This window comes from Fusarium phalaenopsidis (assembly GCF_050370095.1).
Source record: "Fusarium phalaenopsidis strain FUZ10S chromosome Unknown contig_32286, whole genome shotgun sequence".
In the NCBI taxonomy this organism is placed as follows: domain Eukaryota; kingdom Fungi; phylum Ascomycota; class Sordariomycetes; order Hypocreales; family Nectriaceae; genus Fusarium; species Fusarium phalaenopsidis.
The window spans coordinates 3186638-3210592 of NW_028145413.1; the positions used below are offsets into that span (position 1 = coordinate 3186638).

The window sequence follows — 23955 nt, forward strand, 5'->3', positions numbered from 1 at the left end:
CCGCAGTCACAGCAACACTCTGGCTCGGGTTGGACAGCCGCGTTAACCCCCCGACGTCCATGGTGACATGTCAAAGAGTCCAGCCCGCTCCAGTGCCGCTCATCACGGTCGGGAACAACCCTTACACTCCCGGAACTCTCATGATCTGCACCAGATCTGTGCATCCGACCCCCTTTGACCCCGGCACTCATGCATCCCCCGCCATCCATCAAAACTCCAGCCAAGGTAAACCGCGGCTTACTCTGCTTCACATCACCACGCCTCACAACTACATGTCGCCCGAGCCCACACAGCATAAGCCCAAGTCTGCCACGTTCTGCACGAATGCCGCCATGTTTGCCTAGTCACACAGGGGTTAAACCGTTCTCTTGTCAGCTCGTATGCCACCATGATATATTCTACTCGGGGAAAAGACGACATCCCTCCTCCTGTGGAGGATTGGCAAGGCAACGGATCGCCATGGAGAACCTGCTCGCGCCTCTCGCTTGTGGTGTCACTGGCGTGAGGTCAGCAGCAGGGCTCGGCTTGCCTCTGGATGGTCTGTTCCCCGGCGAGCTCAACAAGTGAGTACTCGACGAAATCCCAGATACTCGATCTTCTAGACTCTACATGCTCCATGCGCCAGTTTTCCCAAGAGCTCAAGATCCAGACTTTTCCTCGGCTGGGGTCTCCTCTACTAGGGTCTCCTCTACTGAGGCCTCCTCGGCTAGAGTCTCGGCTGGAGTGTCTTCTGCTGGTGTATCGGCGCCTGGAGTGCCAAAGTTCGATGTGCCGTGTAGTGCAGCCAGACGAGCGTCTTCCTTCTCTGATCGAATAGCTTCCGTCTCCTTCCTGAGCTTCTCCAGGTTCCACACGTCGTCGTCCTCGTCGTCTGTGGCCTCTGAATCGTCCTCGTCTCTCCACTTGCCACTCTCGAAGAGCGCACGTCCAGTGTTTTCCTTGGCCTTGCGCAACTGTTCCTCGGCGGCCTTCTTGTCCAGACGCTCCTTCTTCCATTTGGCAAAAGTCTCGGGCGTCACTGGCGTCAAATCGCCAGTCAACTTGTGTCGCTCCGACTCCAGGAAGTCTTCCAGCGTCAGGGTCTTGAGTGGCGACTTGTCCAGGAGTGCCTTTTCGGCCGCTCTCTGTTCCTTGGTCTTCAGAACGAATCTATATCCAATTAGCATGCTTGGTATTACATATCAAAACAAGGTATACGTACCCAGGGGGGAGAGCATGCTTGTACATGCACTTGTCGCCGCCATTGGGGCAAATCCAGAACCAGCCGTATTTGCCATCCTCAATGGCCTCGATAAAGTACTTGCACACCTTGTCGGTGGTTGTCCGTTGGTTACCCTTCTTGGACAGAACAACCTTTCGTAGCTTCTCTTCATCCCAGTCTGCAGAAGTCTCGGCCTTCTTAGTTTCCTCCTCTTCTTTTCGGGTGTCGCTGTACAGGTTCTTCTTCTCCGTCTTGCGCTCGATGGCCAGATCGTGTGCAAACTTGCACTTCCTTCCCTTCTCACAGTTGCCTTTCTTGTAAAAGATGCATACAACTGTCTTGGGGTCGACGCCGAAAGGCACCTTCTGAACCTGAGCGGGCTTGTTCAACAATGCCTCTGTCTCCCTACGGGCCTCCTCGGCGGCCTTCTTCTCGCGCTCTCGGGCTTCCTTCTCAGCCTGCTTACGCTTCTCCTCTGCACTACCACTGTTCTTGAGGTTCGCCGACATACGGGCAATTTCCTTCTTGGCAGCACCACCCTTTTTATTCTTCATACCAAAAGTCCGGTCCTCGACCGACTTGGTCGCCTTTTTGGGGGCGGGCTCCTTGCCCTTCTTGGGAGGCATGATGGGCGGTCGGTGGCGGGGTAATCGTTCGAAGTAAAGACGAGCGGGAGGCGCTCAACAGTCGATTCGATCGAAAATCGTTTCCGGTGCCGTGTTTCCCAGGTTTCCCAGTTGTGCAAAGCCGAAACCAATGCCGCCAGATGGGAAAAAAGATGGGTGTTAAAGATTGCTGATAGTTGGTGGGCTTGGCTGTCTTGGGTGGAGGATGAAGTCACAATGAGTCACGTGCGAGGCAGTCCTGCCCAAGACTTTTTTTTTGGTGGATTCGTCCCCAGGCCGCGAGTCGGGGGTCAGATTCTGGTGGGCAGTCCGGCGCCAGTTGACACGAGTACGTACCTCTCGAAGCCCCTAACGTGACGCTTACCTCAGTGGTCAAAGCGACCAAAGCTCCATCTGGCCAGTTGGATAGCTCCCATCACCATCTACAGATTCGCGTGCGCTCGAGTTCCGCCGTCTTCCTTGAATTTGCAGACATCGCATTTACGTGCGCAGGCTATTCTGTCAATTACAGATATTACTGGTAAATGACGAGTCCCAGTGCCGTATCGCGCAAAGCAGTCGCTGACCTCACAACCAAGCTCCCAGTACAAACCGTCCTCTCTCGATTACTCGATTCAACCGCAACGATGATTTCCGACGGCGATCTCTACCGACTAGCCATCTTCCTCGGCAGCACATCAATGATTCTCATTGTCGTCTATCATTTCCTCGAGATCAACGCCGTGAAAGAGGTCGAGGCTCCGAAGAAGGGAAGCTCCAAGCAAGCTGCGCTATGATGGCCTTTCGCCATGGTCGATAGCGCATTGTACAATTTGATCATTGGGACATTTATTCTGCAGAAGAGGGCTGCTCGGCGTTAAAGGAAATTGTTGAAAGATTCGAGTCCATTCTGGACCTAGACAAAAGATCGATGCAATAAGGGGAAGAATCACTCAAGTGTTGCGTGGCAGCGAGCGTTCCGGTTTTCGACACATCCGTATTACATACGACGCGTTTTCGACGACTGCATCTACAAAGGATAAGCTTCAAAGACTGCCTGGCTTGGGACTCGGAGTGCGCCAGAACATAACCTCAAAGTCTCTTGAAGGCGATCTCACATTGTCAGTTACCTCGGACCGATTCCATAGCAACCCAAACAAGCTATTTTCGTTCAACCTCTCTTTCGTCAACCCTTTCTTCTTTGTTATTACAATTCCAATGGCCTTGCATGAAACACAGAGGTCTCTGCGAGCTGGCCATCGTCGGTGTTGTCCTTTCAATGCATCAGGCCTCCATCCCATCCACTGATTGGCGCTGCATGTTGTCGTTGTGGCGATTTGTGGCTAAGCACGGCCCAAAGTAGACTAGCGCACCGGCGACGCCTTAAGCGACCCGCGTGCCTGCGCGCTCAGCTCCTTAGGCAGGCGTCGGAAGGAGCAAGAAGCAACGCCCACCCCGTGTTTTTCTACGCATCTGTCCCTCTCTCCAACTCCCTCTTCTCCTCCTCCATCTTTCAACCCAACTCCAAACAAAGCACGCCCACATCTCAAAACTTCTTCTTCTTTCACCGGCCCGCCTTAATCCCTGCGCGCCGCTTCTTTCATCCCTTTCAATCACCCGAACGCACCTTGCGAACACCTTTCTCTTCTTTCACACCTTGCGACTCTACGCGCCGTCGTTGACATCAAGCCTTTGTCATCGCCTCATTTCCGCATCGCGCCTTTGACACCAGACAAAACGTGTCATTCGATCTACCTGCTGATCTGACCGCTATATCAGCCAGAACAGCATCGATCCTCGACCCGAAAGGCATACCATTGCCTCTCATCTTTTTTTTCATTGACCCAACATCACCAACATTTTCCCACCAACAAACACAATGTCTGGCAAGCTCGACCAAGCTCTTGAGGACATCACTCAGGCCCAGCGCCGCAGCGCTCGCCGCCGCAACAACCCGCGCCGTTCCACCGGACGCCCCGCCGCAGCCGCGCCTGTCGGAGGTATCCAGAAGAACTCGAAGCCCGCTCGCGGTGCTGGCGCAAAGCCCGTTCCGGCAAAGGCGACCCCCACCAACAGTGACAGCAAGATTATCGTCAGCAATCTGGTAAGATTCCCAACCGCTCTTGGCATGGCCCCTCACTAACGCGTCACAGCCTAAGGACGTCTCGGAGCAGCAGATTAAGGTATGTCTCCGCTGTGGCTCTTGATGCCCCGGACTTTGTTCGACCTGTTCTTCATCGCCGCTCTCCTTTTTGCCTTTCGACGTCGCGTCTTATCGGCTAGTCTATCGACTCAGCCCGCTGGCCCGGAGCTATCGGACGCCCATTCTCCTTCCTCGACGAAAAGTGCCTGGAACATGGTAACTGTCGGAAGTTGAGAACATCCTTGTCGCGCGATGATTTCGCAGGAAATGCCTGGTCAGCTTTCCTTGCTTGTATAGCGCCGGCTCCAACGGATGGAGGCTTGTCGAAACGATATGCGCATTCCACCAGCCACGGCCAGCGATTTCCTTCGGATGAAACCGTCTCTGAAATCCCGCGCCAACTTCAGCGAGCAAGCAGTGAGCACATGCACAGAATCCTCGAGGATCCGGAGTATTCGATCATCCCTCGGCCATATGCGAACTTGGGCTTTTAGAAACATGTCGTTCGTATTTCTGGCAGTTGATCTGTCGAGTTACTACACCGGTATAGAACTTGGGCTGGAATCCCGAGATGTGGGCTGTGCTTTTGAAATGAGAACCGTGTGGGTGGTCTCTCATGCTCCAACTGATCATCAAAGCCCCAGGTGGGCAACGAGGATTCTAGCATCGGCTTACTGCTCTGCTTGCTGGCCACCCGCCCACAATGACTGCCAAACCCTGGCGACGTAAAACTCTCCCGGAACTGGAACGATCGAGGCTCGAAGACGGAATGGCGGTTATCGTACAACTACACTTCGGAAGACTAACGCTGTTTCCCCCCGATAGGAGTATTTCGTCCAGTCCGTTGGTCCCATCAAGCGAGTTGAGATCTCTTACGGCCCCAACTCGCAAAGCCGTGGTATCGCCAACGTGACCTTTCACAAGTCGGACGGCGCCAGCAAGGCCTTCCAGAAGCTGAATGGTCTTTTGGTTGACAACCGACCTATCAAGGTACGTTCTGGTTAACCCCAATGCTTTCCACAATCCCTAACTTGAATAGATCGAGATCGTTGTCGGAGCCGCCCAGGCCGACAAGGTCATCCCTGCTGTCAAGACTCTCGCTGAGCGCACCACGTAAGTTGATTCACATGAGACCGAGAACTGCGCTAACAAGCAAATAGTCAGCCCAAGGCTCAGCCCAAGTCGGCGGCTGCTGACAAGCACAACGCTGGCGCTGCCAAGGGTGGTGCTGCCAAGGGAGCTGCCGCCAACAAGAAGCGCCGTGGTCGCAACAACCGTCCCGCGAAGAAGACTCGCGAGGAGCTCGACTCAGAGATGAACGACTACTTCGACGCTGCGGCCAACCCCGAGGCCAACAATGCGGCTGCTCCGGCCCCGGCACCAGCTGCCGCTGGCGGTGATGCTGACATGGATGGTATTGCTGTATGTACTTGATGCTATACTTGTCGACGAACGAAGCTAACCACGACGATAGTGAGCAATTTACGCGAGAAAGAAGGGTATTGCGAGAAATAATTAATAAACATCAAAAACAAGTTGCTATTTGGCACATGCTGAGGAGCAAGGACACGCTGGGTTCCCCATGGTTACTGTCACAACAGATTGTTTTTGAGGGAGAGGAAGAGGGACACTCTGAGGTCGGATAACGGGGCAGCTGGTTTTGCATTTGTTATTGCTTTTGATCTCATTCTACTCCCTCGTCCTGCTACTTGTCGACGAAAGCCCGGTCCAAGCCTTTTAAAACCTAATGGGTATCAGACCTGACCTGGTGCTGAGCCGGGCTGAGCAGGTGAAATGTATAATAGATGGAATAAGACAAGGTTCCACGCACTTGATTTGCCGACGTGATATATGTAAAGTTTAAGGTTGGTCCTCTCCAGCCTCTATTGCGAGTTGTCAACCAGTTGCCGGTTGTGAATGAAAGAAGCCATCTGTAGCAAAGCCATCTACAACAAAAGCCATGTCTCATGGAGTGCAGATTCAACCAGCCTTGAAACGAGAACCAAGACATTGAACAAGAGGCTCTGGGGCAACACAGCATTTCACCAAGACGACAAGAGTTTCACACACACAAAAGATTACACCGAGTCATCAAGGAGACAGACATTATTACTTTATACTTTTTCCATTTTTTTCTCCATATCGAAACGGGCAGTGCATTTTCAACGATGGATCCGTAAGAACCAAGTAGCACAACGCCTAAGCCACCCCGCCTGATCCAGTTGTTAAGAGATGCTCCTCTCGATCGCAGCAACAAACATTCGTGCTTCCATTTAGTCCTTCTTCTCGGTGGCCGCAGGGGCAGCGGCGGCGGCAGCGGGCTTGTCAGCCTCCTTCTTGTCGTCACCCTCAAGAGCGGGCATGTCCTCGTCGTCATCATCGTCACCCTCATCGTCGTCGCCTGCTCCCTCAGCGCCGGGGAAACCAGCACCGCCTCCGAGCTTGGAGAAGTCGATGCCGCCAAAGTCACCACCCATGTCGCCCATACCAGGCATGCCGTCTGTTGTATCCAATTAGCTTCATGCTGCGCAGCGGTTATCTCAGGTTCACTCACTCATGCCGCCAAACTGAGAGAAGTCATCCTCAGGAGCCTCGTTCTGCTCATCCTCGTCGACCCACTTGTCAAAGTCGGTCTTGAGGAAGTGAACACGCTTGGCTTCCTTGAGCAATCGAGGCCAGTACTCCTCCTTAAGCTCCTTCTTGTGAAGCTTGATCTCAATGTTCTTGGCAGTGTGGTTGATCTTGCTCTCGGCGGGGTCGATCTCGCCCCAGAACTCGAGCTCGACATGGTACTTCCTCTTGAGAGTGGATGAGGTGCCGGTGAAGTTGAGGCTGGTGGGCTTGAGGTCGAGGGTGAGGCCATCCTTGGGCACGTCGGGGACCGAGAGGGTCAGGTAGATGAAGTTCTTGGCGGGGTCGGCGACGGAGGATCGCTGGGCCCAGAGGACTGCGGGGAGAGGGGTTAGCGAGTGCGTCGAAACATTGACACGAAGCGTCAAGAGATGCGATCAGGATGAAGCAATCCCGAGGCAGGTCTTGCTAATTGTCGGTGGGCGCGGCGACAGAGAGCAGGACCGGGCCCGGGAGAGGGGAGGCTGGTGATAACACAAGACAGGGCTGTAGGTGACATACCTTCGGGGAAGACAGTGTCAGCCATTGTGATGAAGAGCGTGGGAAAAAGTCGTCAAAGGGTATCTCAAAGTTTTAAGTCAAGAAGGAAAAAAAACAGAGAGAAGGAGAAAGGGCGGTTGTCGATGATGCAGTAGCAGAGTGAAGAAGAGTAGAGTGGATGAGTTTTTGGTGGGCGGAGATGCAGGTTTAGCTCAGGCGGCCCCCTTCTGTATTAGCTGTACGGGTAGGTCTAGGTAGCAGGGAGCACTCCGCTCGCTGTGAGGCTTGGACGGTCCCGTTGTTTGCTGAAAGAGAAGGCGGCGTAGAATGTGTGAGAAGGGAACAGAACGGCATCGCAGCTGAGGGGCAGTTGATGCGGGTGTACCTTCTCGCACTGCCGAACCACCGCGGGAAGCAAGGTACTGCCCTAGCGCATTGGGGAGAGGTGCCCGCTCTGACGTTGTCACTCCCTGGGTACCGCCCCTCTCCACTATTTCCGGGCTGGAGCTCCTAGAAGATGCTGGAGGGAGCTTGGATCCATTGCTTGGTCACCTGAAGCGGACATGATGCATAGGAGACAATTAAGTTTAACATATGTTTCCAGTAACTTTAGATACTATCGCAATCAACTCAATCTGACCTGGCATTCCTGGTTTATCTTCCCTCAGCGTAGGTACCCGGCCACGGCAGCCTAGCCTAGAGCCTGCCTGGGCGGTCGACCCGACCTACACGCGCCCGGCATGTGGATGGCGGGGTAACTGTGCCAGGCACCACCGGCGCAGGCCACAGCGATTCCTCCAGTGGATAAGCCGCCCGTGGTCCCCTGTATGTCCGCCTCCCGTCGGGCCAATCAAATCGCCGTCCTGCCACCCGCCTTTCGTCAGCCTCGAGGCTTGGGCTGGTGTGGTCGAGCCTCACCACCATGACCCAACATCATCCAACGACAAGCTGCGACTGACTCGACGACTAGCGAGACGATATCGAGCCGCCTTATCGGCTTGTGCGAGGCGAGAATCCTACTCTATCTGAGAAGAACACTGTTCCACCGTTTGCGGCCGAGTTGAACACACCTGAGCCATTTACTCCGCTCACTAGCCATCTCCAGTTGCGTCATTGGCGCGGCCATTATAGCTTATCACGAACCCTTCGCTCGACTCCTCCTCGCTACCTCCCGACCGCCACCATGGAGACATTCAGGTCTCTCTTTGCCAAGCCTGATCCTCAGGCCCAGGTACGCTCAGGATTACACACGTCCTGCCATGGCGTGACCCCGTGCTAACCTGCCACCGTTGCCTCGGTAGATGCGCAAGTGCAATGCGTTGATGCGCCAAAACATCCGCAAGATCGATCGAGACATTGCTTCAGTCAAGCAAGTCGAGGCCAAGACCAGGAACCTCATCATCCAGGCCGACCGTCGAGGCCAGCGCGACCCGGCCCGCGCCAAGCAGGCCCAGCAGGAGGTCCGGGACTTTGCGCGCGAGCTCGTCCGGGCGCGCAAGACGTCGGCGCGGCTCGTCACGTCCAAGGCACAACTCAACTCTGTGCAGATGCAGGTCAACGAGGCGTTTGCGGTGCGCAAGATTGAGGGCTCGATCCGGGCGAGCGTGGGCATTATGAAGGACGTCAACACGCTGATCCGGCTTCCGGAGCTGGCGGGCACCATGCAGGAGTTGAGCGTGGAGCTGATGAAGGCGGGAATCATCGAGGAGATGGTGGAGGACTCGCTGCCCGCCGATGGGGACATGCTGATGGAGGACGAGGAGGCTGAGGGGGAAGTGGACAAGGTGCTGGGCGAGATCCTCAAGGACCGCGAGCCCAAGCTGCCCGTGGCGCCTGTGCCAGAGCCGCAGAAGCCCCAGGAGGAGGAGGAGGAAGAAGAGGAGGACGCCGAGGCCATGATGGACCAGATGCGCAACCGATTAGAGGCTCTGCGGAGCTGAGGCGTAGTGGGAAGGGTCGGTCATCTGAGTTTTATCTCGTTGGATGTTTATTGTCATGGGAGGAGTCGGGGTGTCTGGCGCTGTTTCATATTTTGGTATACACTCGATTATACGGCTGCTCTGCGTGTCAGAGCTCAAGACTGTGTTGCTCGCGTTTTGGTGTACGATGTGTTGTTCGCATACACATGGCGATCCAATGCTTCAGACTCTGCTCGAGACCACTGTTCGAGTTATCTATGTTGCACGAGTCAACTCCTATTGGTGTTGTAACATTCGAGGAGTTGCCATTTACTTGCCCACTTTCTGTATATACCAGCTGAATCAAGACCCAGGTGATATGCACATGTCGGTATCTCGCAAGGGAAGTCAGCTAAGGAGGCTCTAAGTTTCCCATACGGGCAGCCAAGTGTCAGACTAGGTATGGCTTGCAACGTCACGAACCCTTATTGTCGAGGTCGATTTGGTGGATAAGGGCGGCTTGAGAGGAATGCAAGTAGATGTCATCAGCGCGGCAAGGCGTCACGATCAGTCTTTGGTGCACAGAGATACCGATTAGTCTCACTAGAGCAACGCCGACCATTCTAGTCTCGACAACTCTTCTTCGAGATCAATGATCTCTCCCGGTATAAGGAATAAGAGGCTCTCTCATTCTCCCTCTGAGCTATTGTGTAGAGAGGAGGCGTGTTGGGTGATAAGATGAACAACATGGTGGGCATATAACGATAATAGTAGTATAGCGGGATAGCTCTATTAATCTAGGGCACGGGATACATATTCACATCTTGGACTTCGTGGATTTGAGGTCATCAAAGCCGTGGGTTTCACTGGTTGCTTAGACACATCCAACTACAAATCCATTCAAGCAACTAACATAACCTCACCTCAACAACTCGACAGGGATAACATACATAACATACCTGCCAAGCCTATAAGTTACCACCGACGAATTACATATCGCACATAGTAATTGAACGACTGGTATGATCTGCGACGCAAATAGGCATGCGCAGATGAGAGCGACTCAGCATTCACTTACCCTGTACCAAGTGCCCGATCCGAGCTGGCCTCAATCTCAATATTACAGAAAGTTCGTGCGCAAAAGTAGGTGCAAACCCTCTTCATGCAGGGGCAATGCAGTTGGAATTGATTTCTCATGCTCATCGAAAGAGCTGAACATGTCGTGAGACTTGAACAGCATGACGTAGTTGACACGACACAGTTGGGCTGCGAGGTTTGTAGATGGCCTCACCGCAACAGTGAAACCCAAACAAAACAACTGGCAGATTTAACCGAGCGGTCACTGGAACGAAACGACATATCACATCCTGAATGCAATCGATCAAAAGACTTTTTTCTCTGAGTCATTCAGGCAAACAAGGGTAGCTGCGTCTGGTCTGCAAGGGACAGTTGGTGTCGTGTAAGTCGAGCCAGCGCAGAGACGAGATGAAAACCCCCGACGCAGAAACAGCAAAGCAGAATTGCTAGGGCTAGGGCAGCACAGCTTTGAGAGTTTAATATCCCCTGCAGAGTCTGGGAAATAGAGAACCAAACGTTTTGGCCGCAGGGGAAGAAAGGGCGGTTTCAAAAGGCGGTATGCGTCTTGTTTATATGTATGGCGCACGCAAGACGATGCGGTGAAGCAGTGTCAGTGACGGGGGGGAAACTTTGTGGGTTGCAGTGAAAGCCGAAACAAGCACGAGCTGGATCGGTGAAGCAAAAGAGAGGGCATATGCAAGCTGCGGCAGAGCCGGCAAGGCTGCATGCGCTGCATCGCATCGCAGCGCATCGGACGGGAAGGGCGTGTCGTTATGGTGCAGCAACCATTTTACCCGGCAGTTTCGTATGGTCCCGGCCCAGAGGATTTTTTTGCGATCGTAACTGACCGCCTCTGGAAGTGATATCGAGAGTCTGGGAGTTGATAGCTCACAAACACTTGAGAATATCGAGGCGGCAACCCAGCTGAGCAACTCGTCTGTGATAGATCTCGTTCCCCCCTGCACTTGAAGCAAACACCATGCCTCCCCCTTACTCATACTCAACAGAAAGCAAACTCCCGCCTCATTTATCCCTGCGAACAGGAGCGGGCACTAAAAATCCCCCTCCTCTCCCGGCCGTGTCCCCTCCCGGACCCGGGGTCCGCGTGGGTGAATCCCTTGGCTGAGGGACGCTCGGCTGTGATGCGGCGCGTGGGGGGAGACAGGAGAAAGGGTTTCCGGGGGACCAGCCTCATCAACCGTCGCGGGATGAGAGAAAGCGTCCCCGTAAACGGGATGCGAGATGATCGGGAAGGGGGCACGAGCACCTGATCCGAGCCTAATGCTTCATCCTGGCTTGCTTCAATCAACGGGATGGCGTTTGATCCCGCGCATCAAGGGGCGCCGCCAATGAGATGCTGCACATTTGGTGTTTGAGAAGAGAGATAACAACTGAGGAAACTAATCCCCAGATACATCACACACTCAAACGACCAAGACACGGTTTGGGGGCGGCAGCCTCAAGCGGGTGGTTGCGTTGCGTTGCTTTGCTTGCTTCTTGCCGTCAGATAAGGAGAGACAACAGAACAGCCTCGCTGACTTCGGGCTGCCCGTCAAGGAAACCCCACGAAAAGTGACCACCCCACGAAGCCATACCTAGGATACCCCCACACACGCCTTGTTTGCTAGACGTGGTATGCTTCAGATGGGCAGACTCAGATTGGGTCACGGGCATCAGCAGATTGGCAAAGGGACCGTCGGGACGAAAAAGGGCCCTGCATCATGAATGAGGCACGACATCCATATTGAATGGAACCCGCGGGAGGAGCAGCGGCAGCGGCAGCATCGCCGTCTCAATCTCACCCAAGGGCGTGGGCGCCGATGTGGTCATGATATGAGGCGGGAACCGTCATGTCCCCGAGCATGTCCCCGAACTGCATGCTTCTGACAAGTATCATGATTCCAAAGGACGCCCTGTTTGCTGGCGACATGCCATCATCATTGACGACGGCGATGCAAACCTGGCCAAGGAACGCAGGAAACCAATCAAATAGGCAAACAGCAAGAAAGCCCAAGATATTGGCAGCCAGCGCAGTGGTTGCTGGCAACAGGCGAAAACGACCATGTGACCTACCAAGCCGCACTCAAAGATGACGAGGCGCTGCTGGCTGAGTACCGTCATCACCAACCAGGCTGCGCTGGGATATTGGTTTATCAGCCCCAATAAGCAAACCGCAGTTGAAGTGTGACTGTTGCCCCGGTGGCTGAGGACACAAGAAAGCACACGCCCTCCGCGTCTGCCTGACTGCCCTGTAACGAAGCATTTCAGGGTGACAAGCCATCATCCATGGTTACGCGCTCGAGGCACGTCTCGTGACGGGGAGTAAACGTTGCCGTCTCGTCGGGAGCTGACAGCACCGAGCCAATCTCACAGCGAAAACGGAGGGGGGAGATGCGATAGGAGGATATTAACAGGCTGACACCGTATCAATATTCTGATGCTATTTCTGGGCGCCCGACGACCAGTGAAAGGGCAATAGTTGCACCGTATTCGCGGCTCGCCGTATTACGGGTGCAACCAGCGGCAGACAACCACTCCGCTTTCGCATGCATTCCTCTGCCCGTGATACTTGTACCTTGTCAGTAAGACGCAGGCACTTCTACTCGAACCGGATTCAAAGATGAGATGAGCGCAAGACAACATTTGAACGATGCCGCTGCCGACGTCATCGCTGACCGGATGCCCTCAACGGGAACTTGATCGCGATCCCCCCATTAGGATCTGTTCGCAATAATGTCAAAACGGGCAATCAAACGCCGTAGGTCGTGGCGTAGGTGGCGCTCCCACGTTGTGTGGCGTGGCTGGTGGCATCTTCGGCTTCTTCCCTTCAAGGGCAACCCGAATCGCCTACCTTGCCGTGTGGCTCCAAACAAGAACGGATTGTCGATAGTGGCTGTCTTGAGAGAGTCAGGAATAGCTGAGTCGCGGGGAACTGCATCGGCGATTGTTTTGATTGCCGTGTCTTTGTTTTACCTTTGGGGGTTTCTGTACGAGTGTGCTTTTGCGATCTATTACGGCTTCAGTTGTTGTTGCTGTTGCTGTTGAACGCAGTCAAGACATGAATGTCTCAACGCCTCCGGATTTCAGAGACAAAACGGCAACTCTTATCGGCCGAAAACCATTCCACAGTATCCTTTTTGCGGGGGATCACCAAATTAACAGACATGTCTCTGATGCCCCCAGCTGAGGCGTTGCTTGGCCGTCTCCGGGGAAATCGCAGTCATTTCCGTCTTCCTATCTTGGCTTCAACGCGAAGCTTCACCATGACAATGGTGCGCGCCTCACGGAAACCCCGCGACCACCCCCAAGCTGTTTAGCTGTCAATCGCGTGGCAGGACCACGGTGAAGGGGGTTGACTACGCGACTCGCGATTCACCTTTTGACGATTCGGGAAGTTGGGAGCACGTCTCTCCGTTTCGCTCTAGGTTCCACCGAGCGGAAAAGAGGGGGCGTGCTTTACGGGCGGAATGAGATGCCCCCTTTGGGCTCTCCGGCCAACTTTTCCTTCCAGCCGTTTTGCCCACGCCCTTGATTACCCTTCTTGCCGCGGGTGTTCTAGCGAGCGGGGAGGCAAAAAGTCCATCGCTGCGGCACCGCAAGCACGTGGAAAATGCGGAAGCTAAGAGATCCATCCTTCCCCAGTGTTTTTCCTCAGCTTTGTCCAGTGAGACGTCGGCCCGAGGGAGCAGCACAGAAGAGGAGGGCATCTGGGTTTGCGTCAATGGGGAAGGAGGCGAAAAACTCTTGCTTTCCATGACACAGAGCATCCATCTCGAACTTCCTCATCCTTCTACCGGACCTTCTACCGACCTTCTAGTGCAACCTTGCAGAACATGGTCGGTGGTCTTTGCACCGAGCGTTGTGGCTCCCCCGTCTAAGCAGTAAAGAGAAGGTGGACGACATCGGGGAGGGTCCCGGCGAAAGGAAAAGGAAGCTCTAGAAAATTTCGACGGAGCCCCTCCGACACTTGGTCCGTCCATCCCCATGTCAGGGGCGTGCATCTTCTTACTTACCAAAGAGTAAGGAGGAGAGTCAGGACCCCTGGAGGGCACGGTCAGGAAATACCCGGCTTTGGGAGCAGCGAACCGTCGGATCGGGTCCGGGGGCGGCGGCGTCTTTCCCAATGTGGAGCCGGAGCGAGCAAGGCCTTGAGTCGGTGGAAATTCAAAGGGGTCTTCCTCGGGCCTTGCTTTCGTCCTGGGCTCTCTCTTACCCCGGAAGACGCTATCGCGCCCGGTAGAAGAAGGCTACAAGGGGTAAACCCTCGCTCGGATCACAGGAATGTGGTCCCGAGTCGCCGGTCGGCTGGGAATGGGAGCGGGAGAGCCTGAAGTTGGAGCAAAAATCTTGCTTAGCGAGATTTGGAGACAAAAAGCCCTTGGCAACCGACGGGACGGGTCCCCAAAAGATTGAACGCCCTGCCTTGCTTGCCCCCGGTCAAGATAAAGGTTTCAAATGCACCCGGCCATTCAAAGTTCCGGGAGCGGGAGCATGGGAATTGGCGGTGGATGAATGCTTAGGCGACTAGGGAGGGCGCGCTCGTCGGTGTGCGTGCCTTGGTTCGCGCTGATTGATTAGGAACGAAACGCGTTTCTGTCCGAAGCATATGCGGTCAATTAATCGGGCCTCGGGGAGTATTCCAGGAGGGGGAGCACACACACCAGGGGCGGCAAGACACCGCGGCAAAACACTCGGTGAAAAGCAAAGACGTCTATCGACTCGAGCGAGATAAAGGACCGGCGGTTTGGATAATGCACCGAGACAGATACAGCTGCCAACTTTGGACAAGTTTTCGTCCATGAGAGATAGAATGCGGTGCCGTTCCCGCTGCGTCTCTTCCCGTATTGCCGTGAATAGTAAACAAGAAAGTCTTCTTGAGGCAGCTGGATGTAAACACACACATTTCTTCTGATGGATGGGTGATGACGCCTTCGCTTCAGCCGCGGCATCGCTGATGTCAGAGAAGCTGGGCAATACAACCCCCCGGTGAAGGGGGGAGAGGCCCTGACAACAACCAAGAAATTCATGACCGATCTCTGACCGAGGCATTGGATTCAAGGCCGCAACCCAAAACACACCCAGCTCCCAACCCCGGGCTGGCTTTTGAACCCGCGCGCGCGGGTGCGGCAGCAATTGACAAGGGTCAACCAAGGACCAGGTAACGATCCAGAAGCCGAGAAAACTCCACATCAGCGAGATTGCCAATCCCAAGTCGCTTGGATTTTTATTTTTTGCCCTTGTGCTTTTGGGCCGAGGTGTTTGAGCCGGAATTACCAAGGCAACATTTTTCCAACTTTCCCGTGGAATATTCCCTGTCAAAAAAGGGCCAAGAAGCCGGGTCAACTAATCAAGCTTGAGTAATGACTTCCCCAGACGGCACAAGGGACGGGACACAGGTATCTTGTCCCGAGATGATTTTGGGCCGGCAAATATTTTGATGCCGGGGGGTGTGAATGAATATTCATGAGTTGTGTGGGCTCGGTGAAAAATCTGTTTCCCCCCCGCTTGTCGTTGTTACACCTGTTGTTGCTGATACTGTTCCATCTAATCATGACTGATGTCGTTGGTTGCAAATGGCGGTGCACACGACAGGAGAGGACAGACAAACCCTGAGAATGGATGCATTCCCTCTGACTCACTGCATCCGTTCCGTAGCTGCAGGACATGCACATGCAACGTTCGGCAGGTCACCTCAAGCGGCCGAGATGCGCATTTGCTCTTGACCGCCCTAGAGACGGATGAGAATGCGGGGACCGGGAATGTAACAGAGATTTCCGGCGGGGAGGCATTGCCAACGGACAGAATCCGTGGGATACTAGCTGAAGCTTCTGAGAATCCCGACAGAGCTCGGTCAAAGGGCCAGACTATCGCGGCTCAGCTTCTTGTGAATGTGACAGGTGCTTTCAGGGCCGATCAGCAGCGCTCTGGGCTTGACATCTGAAAGCTCTGGAACCCGAGAGCGGCGTAAACGGGGTGTGCCACAGCACCGGGCTGGAACTGCAGATCATCGCGGTGAAACGGCGGGGAAGCACGCAGCTGTTGAGCTACCACTATCTGATGAAGCTGATTGATTGCAGCCAAAAAGCTCGACTCCTCCAGGCCAATCTCGAACATAATTGCAAACGCATGCGCTCATCCCTTACCTGCCTCACGTATTTTGGAGTGTTTTTTGCGATCTATCAGATGCGTTCATTCCCCCTGATTCAATCAAGACAATTTGATGGTCCGTGAGAGACAGGGCCGAGAGTCATGGACGGGGAATGCCGCGCGCACACAAAGGGGGAGAAAACAACAGCCAAAAAAAAAAAAATACACCAACGAGGCTGAAAAAGGATAGTCGAGAGCATAGTTGGAGCTATTGACGGCTCCGCACAGAGGGCTTGGCCTGGGCGGCTTTGCCAAGAGAGGTGGAAAACTGACAGTCGGCTAAAGGACTACGGACGCGGCTCCGAGTACCATTACCGCACCGAGGAAACTCGGGAAGGCGGAGTGGCACCTTGTGGCTGATGAGGTTAACGGGTATGGAGGCTTGTGTTTACATGGATACACACAGTTTGTGTGAAAAATAAAGGACGGAGGTGGATAACCGCTATAGCCGCTTTGCTTTTTGCATGATAATCTCTAACAGGTTGGAATAGAAAAATTTTCATGAAAATTTTGAAGCAAATTTTGTTACTGATTTCTTGCTTCTTTTCTTCCCTGATTGTGAAATTTGGCGAGATTCACAAGCTGGGATTCATGTCATGGATAGGAAACCCTGAAGCCCACCAATGCCCCCACTCCTGTCTTCGATTACGATACCGAAGATTTCCCAGGGGAGCCATCGCGGAGAAGGCGGTGGCTGCCGTGATTGGCTACCGGGATCGCAATCCATGCCGGCCGGCGGTGAGGGGAGGGGTGCGCGAGCGAGGATGCTGATTCGTGCGGACCCCAGTCTGGACGAAAAGGGCAGCTTTTTCGGTCCGCCATGGGAGGAGCTCTATCGGAGGGGTTGCGAGGGAGAAAGGCTAACGGGCATGCAGGGAAGTAAGTTTAAAGGGCGAGAGATGGTATTCCGGTCCGGGTCATTGGCGGAAGATGGGGGTGGAAAGTGGAGAGGAAATCTGAATTCCGTTCCGTTGACTTGGGATTGGAGCGGCTTGGTAAGAAGGCTTCTCGATTGGAGAGGGGGGGAACACAAAAGTCGCGATAGAGTCAGAGTGATGAATGAAGAAGCGGATGAACAGGGCTCGCAACGGATAGGTGCGCGTGTTCCTATCCCCCCATCGTGACAAGTTGGTTGTCGGCGAGTTATTCGCTGCTTCTTGCTGTCGGTGACCGGCGGTGAAAAAGCATCAACAATTACTATCAGCGACTTTACTGGTGGATAGGCATCCCATCAGCTCTCTCTGTCCGGACAGTCGCCGCACATGCAACCCAATCGATCAACGACTCCCTTCGGGCGGTCGGTTCAAACGCGCAGAGCAGATAGGCCATCGGAGCCCTGTAAAGGCGTGCTCAGTCCACCAAGGGAGGCGGTCAGGATGCAAGCCCTGCCGCTGTCCACCCCCAAGATGGGAAATAGAATGCCCAAAGGTACGGGAACGGGGGGGCCAGGAGGGTGTGTGGTTAGCCGCCCTTTTCTTCCCCCGAGAGAAAGAGCTGAGTTTCCCTCGGGAGATTCCAGGGCACCCAGCCCAGCCCAGGGCGGATTTTGGGCTGCTGTGGCCATCGCGGGGGGCCTCTCTCACAGAGCCTGAAAGGGGGGGGGGGGGAGAGAGGGGGCGTGGGGGGGGAAGAGGCAAAAGAGGAGAGAGACAAGAAGGAAAAAGCAACAGGAGACAAGAAGCCACAAGCAAGTAATTGAATGAATGAATGATTGATTAATGATTGTCTCTTTTTGATGCTGCGATGATCAAACGGATGGTTCAAGATCCGATGCCGCCGACCGAGCAGGAATGCAGTGTATGACTGGGTCAGACGAAAAAAGAAGCAGCTGTGATGGTCGCCAATAGAGAGGCACGAGGTAAGGATGATTCACTCGTGTTCATCACACACTCGTAATCCAGTTGTACTGTATTTTGCTGTTGTAGGTGGTTTTGTGTGTGTGCATCGCCGCGCGCCGCGCTGACAACTCGTCATCAACGTATCTATTCCCTATTACAAGCAAATCCCGACCGGCTGTGCCGCCATGACTGTGCTTCCGAATCCGAGTGATAAAAGCCCTGTTTTTGGGGTGGTGGTGATGATTCAGACGCTGGCAGCGAATCGAGGCCTCCCCCAGATTACGAAGACGTAGGCGCCGGCTGCGTAGGGGTTCAGATGGAAGCAGAGCAAACAGGCAAGACAACGAGTAAGCAAGCCACGGAAGCAATCAATCAAAGCAGGTTTTTGTTGTCTTGGATGAGAGCGGCCTTTGTCTTGCCCAACATGTCCGACCGTCTTTTTGTCATTGTAACGTTTGTTTGTTGGGTTTATGAAGTCGTGCTTATCTCACCTTTTTTTTTTTGTCGTTGTGGTTTCTCTACACACGTCTCATTGATTATTCCATCTTCTACAAAGCAAGCAATTAATTAACCGTGTTTGCCACATCACCACTTTTACCAAGCTCGACTCATTCTCGCAGTGTTCGTGACAGCTCGACTCATTACTGCAGCGCTTGAGAATTCATCCTTCGATTATTCTTCCTTTTTCCTTCTCGCGAGTCGTGTACCTACTTGACTCTGTGGACCGACCATCTTGGGCAAGTGGACGCGACAACAACAAGCAACGAAAAGAAAGGTCTTGGCGGGAATAGAATCTGGATACCGAGTCGGCATCTTGACAAAGACACGCCCCCCCCCTTGAGTCAGAGTCAGAGTCACCCACGTTCCCACGCCTTCTTGGGCTCCCAGCTGGAAAGGAAGCTTAGCCATTCACCCGCTCCGCGCATGCCCGCCGCTTACCCGCCCTTATTCTCGTCTCTGTCTTCCACCGCTCATTTCACCACGCCCTTGTCCACCCCCCCACACACTGGACTCTACCACTGACAAGCTCGGCGAGGTTTCCCGACAGCCTGCCAGCCCAGCGACAGCCAGCGGAAAGCAAGCCTAACCGCACCGTATCCCGACGCCCGACCTGACGGGACCCCAGGCAGAGGACCCTTGCCGTTGCTCTGCTGCGAGGAAATCTTCGCCGGGACCCTTACCTGGACCACACCCCCAATATCGAGTCAACATCCACTCCCTTCACACCCCCTCCCGGCGGATACACGCCTCCACCCCCTTCCCATTCCCGTCTTGTCTTCCATTCCAGCCAGCATCGCCCACCCCCCCAGGCTTCCCTTTGCCGGCTGCCTGTCCGTCTTGCTTCATTTATAACAATCCCACGTCCCCGGGTTTTCACCCAAGGATCCATTTATCTGCTCTCCACAACAAGCATCAAAGTGATCAACAGCATCTCTTGCTATTCAGCAACCTCTCAGCTCATAGAGCTTCACTCGCCATCCTCACCTCGCCTACCAACAACCACAACCGCCACAATGTTCGGCTCATACGGCTCATACAGCTCCATGTGCGCTTCCTCTGCGCCCATGGATATCACCTCGCGCAGCAGCTTCACCTCTCACGACTCGGCCTGCGCTTTCCCCTCTTGGCCTCGACGCGAATCCCTCTCCGAGTCCGACCGCGAGGAACGCCCTACGTCTTATCTCTCCGACGACGACCTGTTCCTCCCCGACCCCTTCGACGATGACGCCCGAAGCGTCTCCAGCGCCGGCAGCTCTTCTCCTGGCGCCATCGCCTCTCCTCCCAACGTCATCTCCGACTTCGAGCTCCTCCAGGCTGAGCGCGAGCGCCAGGCGGCTATGCAGCGCGAGTTCATCCGCGTCGTCGCCATGGAGAAGGAGCGTCGCCGTGCCGCCGCCGCACGAAAGCAGCGCCGTAGCAGTTCCAACAAGAAGAGTCCCAAGACCAAGCTCACCTCCATCCAGGAGTCTGCTGAGTAGACGAGCTTTGGTTGCTCTTCATGACTGTTACGATTAATGATAGCGTGCGTACTGGAATTTGCTGTCTGTCTCAAACAGTCACTAACACTATCACAGGCTGCTTTCTTTGCATTACTACATATGATACCCCCGAGATACCCCACACATCAACAGTCGCATGTGCGCAGAATGCACATGCCAGATCTTCTACACCACTACCCCATCATAATACCAGATGGCCTTTCAACACAAGGACACTTCACGTGAAGGCAACCACCACACCTTCATTCAACCTTCCTTGGTCTACTTTCGCAACACACACGACACACCGGCAACACATCTAACCGCCGGCTTAATCACTTTGCCCTATTGTGGGATGCAATAGCCGACAGCCACACCGGAGCTTGGTCGATGACGACATGGACGGACTCTCTCGGATTCGGACTGAAGGCCTTCGCCACGTTTTCCCCAGGCTCCAATGTGGGGGTGGGGGATGAGTCAACACACCAACAGCCAAGTTTGGTCGGACCGAGGAATGGATGACAACAATAACAAACAAACATGATTCCGAACCGGCCCAAGCTTTCCTTTCCCTATCGCTACGAGGATTGTCCGGGCGGGTGGAAGACGCTACTCGCTCTGGTGTGGACCTCGGAGACTCGGCCTTTGACCGGACCAAAGAGGGTCCTGGTTCCCCGCACGCGGGCCGGTCACGGATCAGGCTTCGGTCTGTTCTCCCTCGGTCGGCCGCTTCTGTTTTTCCTATTCTTCTCTCTTCTTCATCTTGTTTTGGTACATCCAGTCCTTTGCAAGGACTGGCAAGCATCGCTAGCGTATGGGAGTTCTTTTTTCCTTTTACTTGTCATGGAATGGGTCTGAATACAGACAGGGTCATGGGGCATTGGGTATTGGTTACAGTTCTTGCATCAGCCGCCCACCACTGGGTCAAATCAGCTGGCACACATTTGGGTTTACTGGAGCAAGATGCCTGGCATGGCACATGGGAAAGGATATGCATTCACACGGCATTGCATGGATGGGTTTATTGCATTACTTTAGATACCTTAGGATAGTTTTGATTTCTTTTATGGCGGCCGTCGAGCCAGCCCTGGTCTTTTGAGATACCCTACTAGTTAGTTAGCATTTGCAGTGTCTATTGACGACTATTGAAACAATTCCGAGTTCCTCTTCATGTGAAATGGCGTCTTGATTGTGGTGGCTCCCTGGTCTTTTGACCTCTGCTTTTGGCTTATCCGCTGCCCTGGGTCGCGGGAACTTGCCGACAATACGATTTGTCAACAAAGCCACGATCGGGGAGCAAGCATGTGCCACCGTCAGCTACCGAGCCTCTGTTGAATAAACCAAGCCTCTAAATCATAACGGCTGCCTCTTCATAAGTCGTCTTGCCTTCTTATCTGCCTCGGCGCCCGTGTTCCCGTCCCGTGCCGGGTTTGAGCAACCGTCACATGGCCCTACAGCTGACAAGGCCGGGCTGACGCCTCTGCCGCTTAGGCAGGCGGTGAAAGCGCATCGCGCGCCTGTGTCTCTCGATGAGATCGGCGTCCTAAATTGATGGCTTTTTCCACGTGAAGCATAGGGATTGTCGATAGGACTTTTGGCTGGGAGTGAGCGTAGATGTTGGAGTTGGTGTAGCTGTGTTTGTGACTTGACGTCCCGTGGCGGAGGGGTGAAACGCGGCAGTTGAAGGTCTTTGTTACTCTTCTGTGGTTTCTATTGCAGGAACATGACTATTTTAGACACACTAGGTACGTCTCTTGTTCAAAGTTATAAGGACTATCTATAGTGGTGTTGTCTACTGTCCTTCAGGACAATGGAAGCCTAAAGTTACAACACAGGACTTTACAACGTACGCATCTCCCTTGGTCTCTTTGTTGCCGGGATCTTCCTGGCCTATGGGTGCTGAAATTACGCTTGAAATAGTCTCTTTCTTATTGATGATCAAAGTTTCACGTGAAAGGGTGTGATGAGAGTTGACTCTGACAAGGGCACCGACAAGGAGGTGAATCACAGGCTGAGGAGGGTGCATCATAGAATGCCTAATGAATGAACTATAGACTGACCATTGTTAACAGAATGAGTAGCCCTGAAACCTCGTCTAGTTTTGCTTCCTGGACATGTAGCTCTGCACTGGACAAAGGGGAGTGTGCGATGTGTACTCCCGTAGGCTAAGAGCCGGGTTGGCGACACAGACCGTGGCTTGACAGCTGCATAGGGGCGTGTGAAGAACATCGGCTTTCGAATGAAGGTTTAGCTGTGCCATTTCTATTGTGTCTCTCTGTTGGATATTTGCCGAACCTTTTGACGGTCTTCGGACATCACTACTTGAGCTTCTGACCTTGTGTGGATTCTACTTGTGAGCTGCCTTTTGAAGAGCTGCGATCAGTTGGGCCATAACAGCTAGATATTTTATATGATGTTTTACTGGATAAACGCAGTCTGTTGATATGAACATGATTTTGACAACTCACTCTCTCCCGGGAAAGAACTTGTGGCGTTTGACGCTGGGCGTGACAGCTCGACTGGGTGTCAACGTGAATTGCAGTGATGTATTCTATTAGATGTAGACCCGAGTCTGGGAAAGGCAACTCATGTAAAACTAATTGATTATACCCTCCACTGGAGAGTTTAATCATGGTTCATCCTATACTAATGTTGAACCGAGTACCTCGGACGATGCATGTGATGGTCGAATGCCTGTGAGAGCAACAGACTCAAGTCGATATTTTTGGGGAAAGAGTTGCATCTTGTACATATTAGAATCTAGGTCAAGGAGGGATACGCTGTTCGAGTCCAGGCTGACCCGTTGTTGGAAAAGCACTCGCACGCTGTTGTCAGTCATAGCCAATCCCAACCAGACTGGACCAACTACATCATGTCAGATAGAGCTACCACTTACAAGTGAAAGCCTAGGAACTCGAGTCCTCGCTATTAAAGGGACATATGAGTGGTCTGGTCATTTCCATTGAGTAGTTGCTAAACTGAAGACCTGACCTTGCTGCCTTCACCAACCTCCCGGCAAGTCTGAATCACTTCACTCTCCCCTGATGAATCGTAGTCTCTACCTTATCTCGTAGTCTTGGACAATTACTAATCTTCATCGCGAAATAAGCTTAATTTTGAAGTTTGCTTTCCATCTCATGCTGCTCAGGCCCCCTCGTCTCTATCAAAGCCCTAGCATCCTTCCCCGCATCACGAACTTAGTAATTCCACCAACAGGCCACTTCAAAAGTCGATATCCAACGACGCCATCACGTCAGCTACTATATTACAAACCTACATTCTATTTGTCAGCTACTTTGCTCTGTGCTGAATCCGTATAAGACCTCACTGCGTTGCTTGCCGAGATACAAGCCCATCAGATCGACACAGACATCATGGTCAACGATAAGGACATTCAGCACCTCCGCCTCGCCGTCTCCCTCGCCCGCGAGGCCGTTCAAGCCGGCGACTGGCCCTTCGGCTCAGTCCTAGTCTCTGCCTCCGGTGAGGTTCTCCAAACGGACCGCAACCGCGAGACCACCGGCTCAGATGCCACCCTACACCCCGAGTTCACACTCGCTCGATGGGCACAACAAAACCTCTCACCGGCTGAACGCGCAGAATCGACAGTTTATACAAGCGGCGAGCACTGCGCCATGTGTTCGGCTGCGCATGCGTGGTGTGGACTTGGGAGGATTGTGTATGCGTCTTCGACGGAGCAGTTGGGTGCCTGGCGTGATGAGTACGGTATTGGGAAGAGCCCTGTTAGCCCGTTGAGTATCCAGCAAGTTGCTCCGGGCATCCAAGTTGAGGGACCGGCTGAGGGCTTGGATCAAGAGGTTAGAGCCCTTCATGTCGAGGTTTGGACGGCGCAGGGACTCAAGCCCAAGGCGTGATGGGAGACGAGAGTTCCATCTCATCCGCTAGAACATGATTGAATTATAGTATGACGAGAGTTGTCCTGGATTGAATCGTCC

General features: G+C 53.7%; 6 protein-coding genes across 6 annotated transcripts; 4 read left to right on the forward strand and 2 right to left on the reverse strand.

Annotated features, from left to right (window-relative positions):
- Positions 1–638: 638 nt before the first annotated feature.
- Positions 639–1827, reverse strand: LRP88_03271 (translation machinery-associated protein TMA46; the record flags this gene model as incomplete). Its single annotated transcript, XM_083239898.1, has 2 exons — positions 639–1149; positions 1202–1827. 2 exons carry the CDS (start codon positions 1825–1827, stop codon positions 639–641), a joined length of 1137 nt encoding a protein of 378 aa, XP_083105028.1.
- Positions 1828–3685: 1858 nt separating this feature from the next.
- LRP88_03272 (uncharacterized protein) lies at positions 3686–5426 on the forward strand (the record flags this gene model as incomplete). Its single annotated transcript, XM_083239899.1, has 6 exons — positions 3686–3910; positions 3960–3989; positions 4775–4939; positions 4989–5062; positions 5110–5371; positions 5424–5426. 6 exons carry the CDS (start codon positions 3686–3688, stop codon positions 5424–5426), a joined length of 759 nt encoding a protein of 252 aa, XP_083105029.1.
- A 796-nt stretch (positions 5427–6222) lies between these two features.
- Positions 6223–7106, reverse strand: LRP88_03273 (Hsp90 cochaperone SBA1; the record flags this gene model as incomplete). The annotated part of the gene is made up of 3 exons (XM_083239900.1): positions 6223–6449; positions 6504–6896; positions 7082–7106. 3 exons carry the CDS (start codon positions 7104–7106, stop codon positions 6223–6225), a joined length of 645 nt encoding a protein of 214 aa, XP_083105030.1.
- A 1137-nt stretch (positions 7107–8243) lies between these two features.
- Positions 8244–9000, forward strand: LRP88_03274 (ESCRT-III subunit protein VPS24; the record flags this gene model as incomplete). The annotated part of the gene is made up of 2 exons (XM_083239901.1): positions 8244–8291; positions 8362–9000. 2 exons carry the CDS (start codon positions 8244–8246, stop codon positions 8998–9000), a joined length of 687 nt encoding a protein of 228 aa, XP_083105031.1.
- Positions 9001–19534: 10534 nt separating this feature from the next.
- On the forward strand, positions 19535–19999 carry LRP88_03275 (uncharacterized protein; the record flags this gene model as incomplete). Its single annotated transcript, XM_083239902.1, has 1 exon — positions 19535–19999. One exon carries the CDS (start codon positions 19535–19537, stop codon positions 19997–19999), a length of 465 nt encoding a protein of 154 aa, XP_083105032.1.
- A 3374-nt stretch (positions 20000–23373) lies between these two features.
- Positions 23374–23874, forward strand: LRP88_03276 (cytidine deaminase-like protein; the record flags this gene model as incomplete). Its single annotated transcript, XM_083239903.1, has 1 exon — positions 23374–23874. The coding sequence occupies one exon, from the start codon at positions 23374–23376 to the stop codon at positions 23872–23874; it is 501 nt and encodes a 166-aa protein (XP_083105033.1).
- Between the last annotated feature and the right edge of the window lie 81 nt (positions 23875–23955).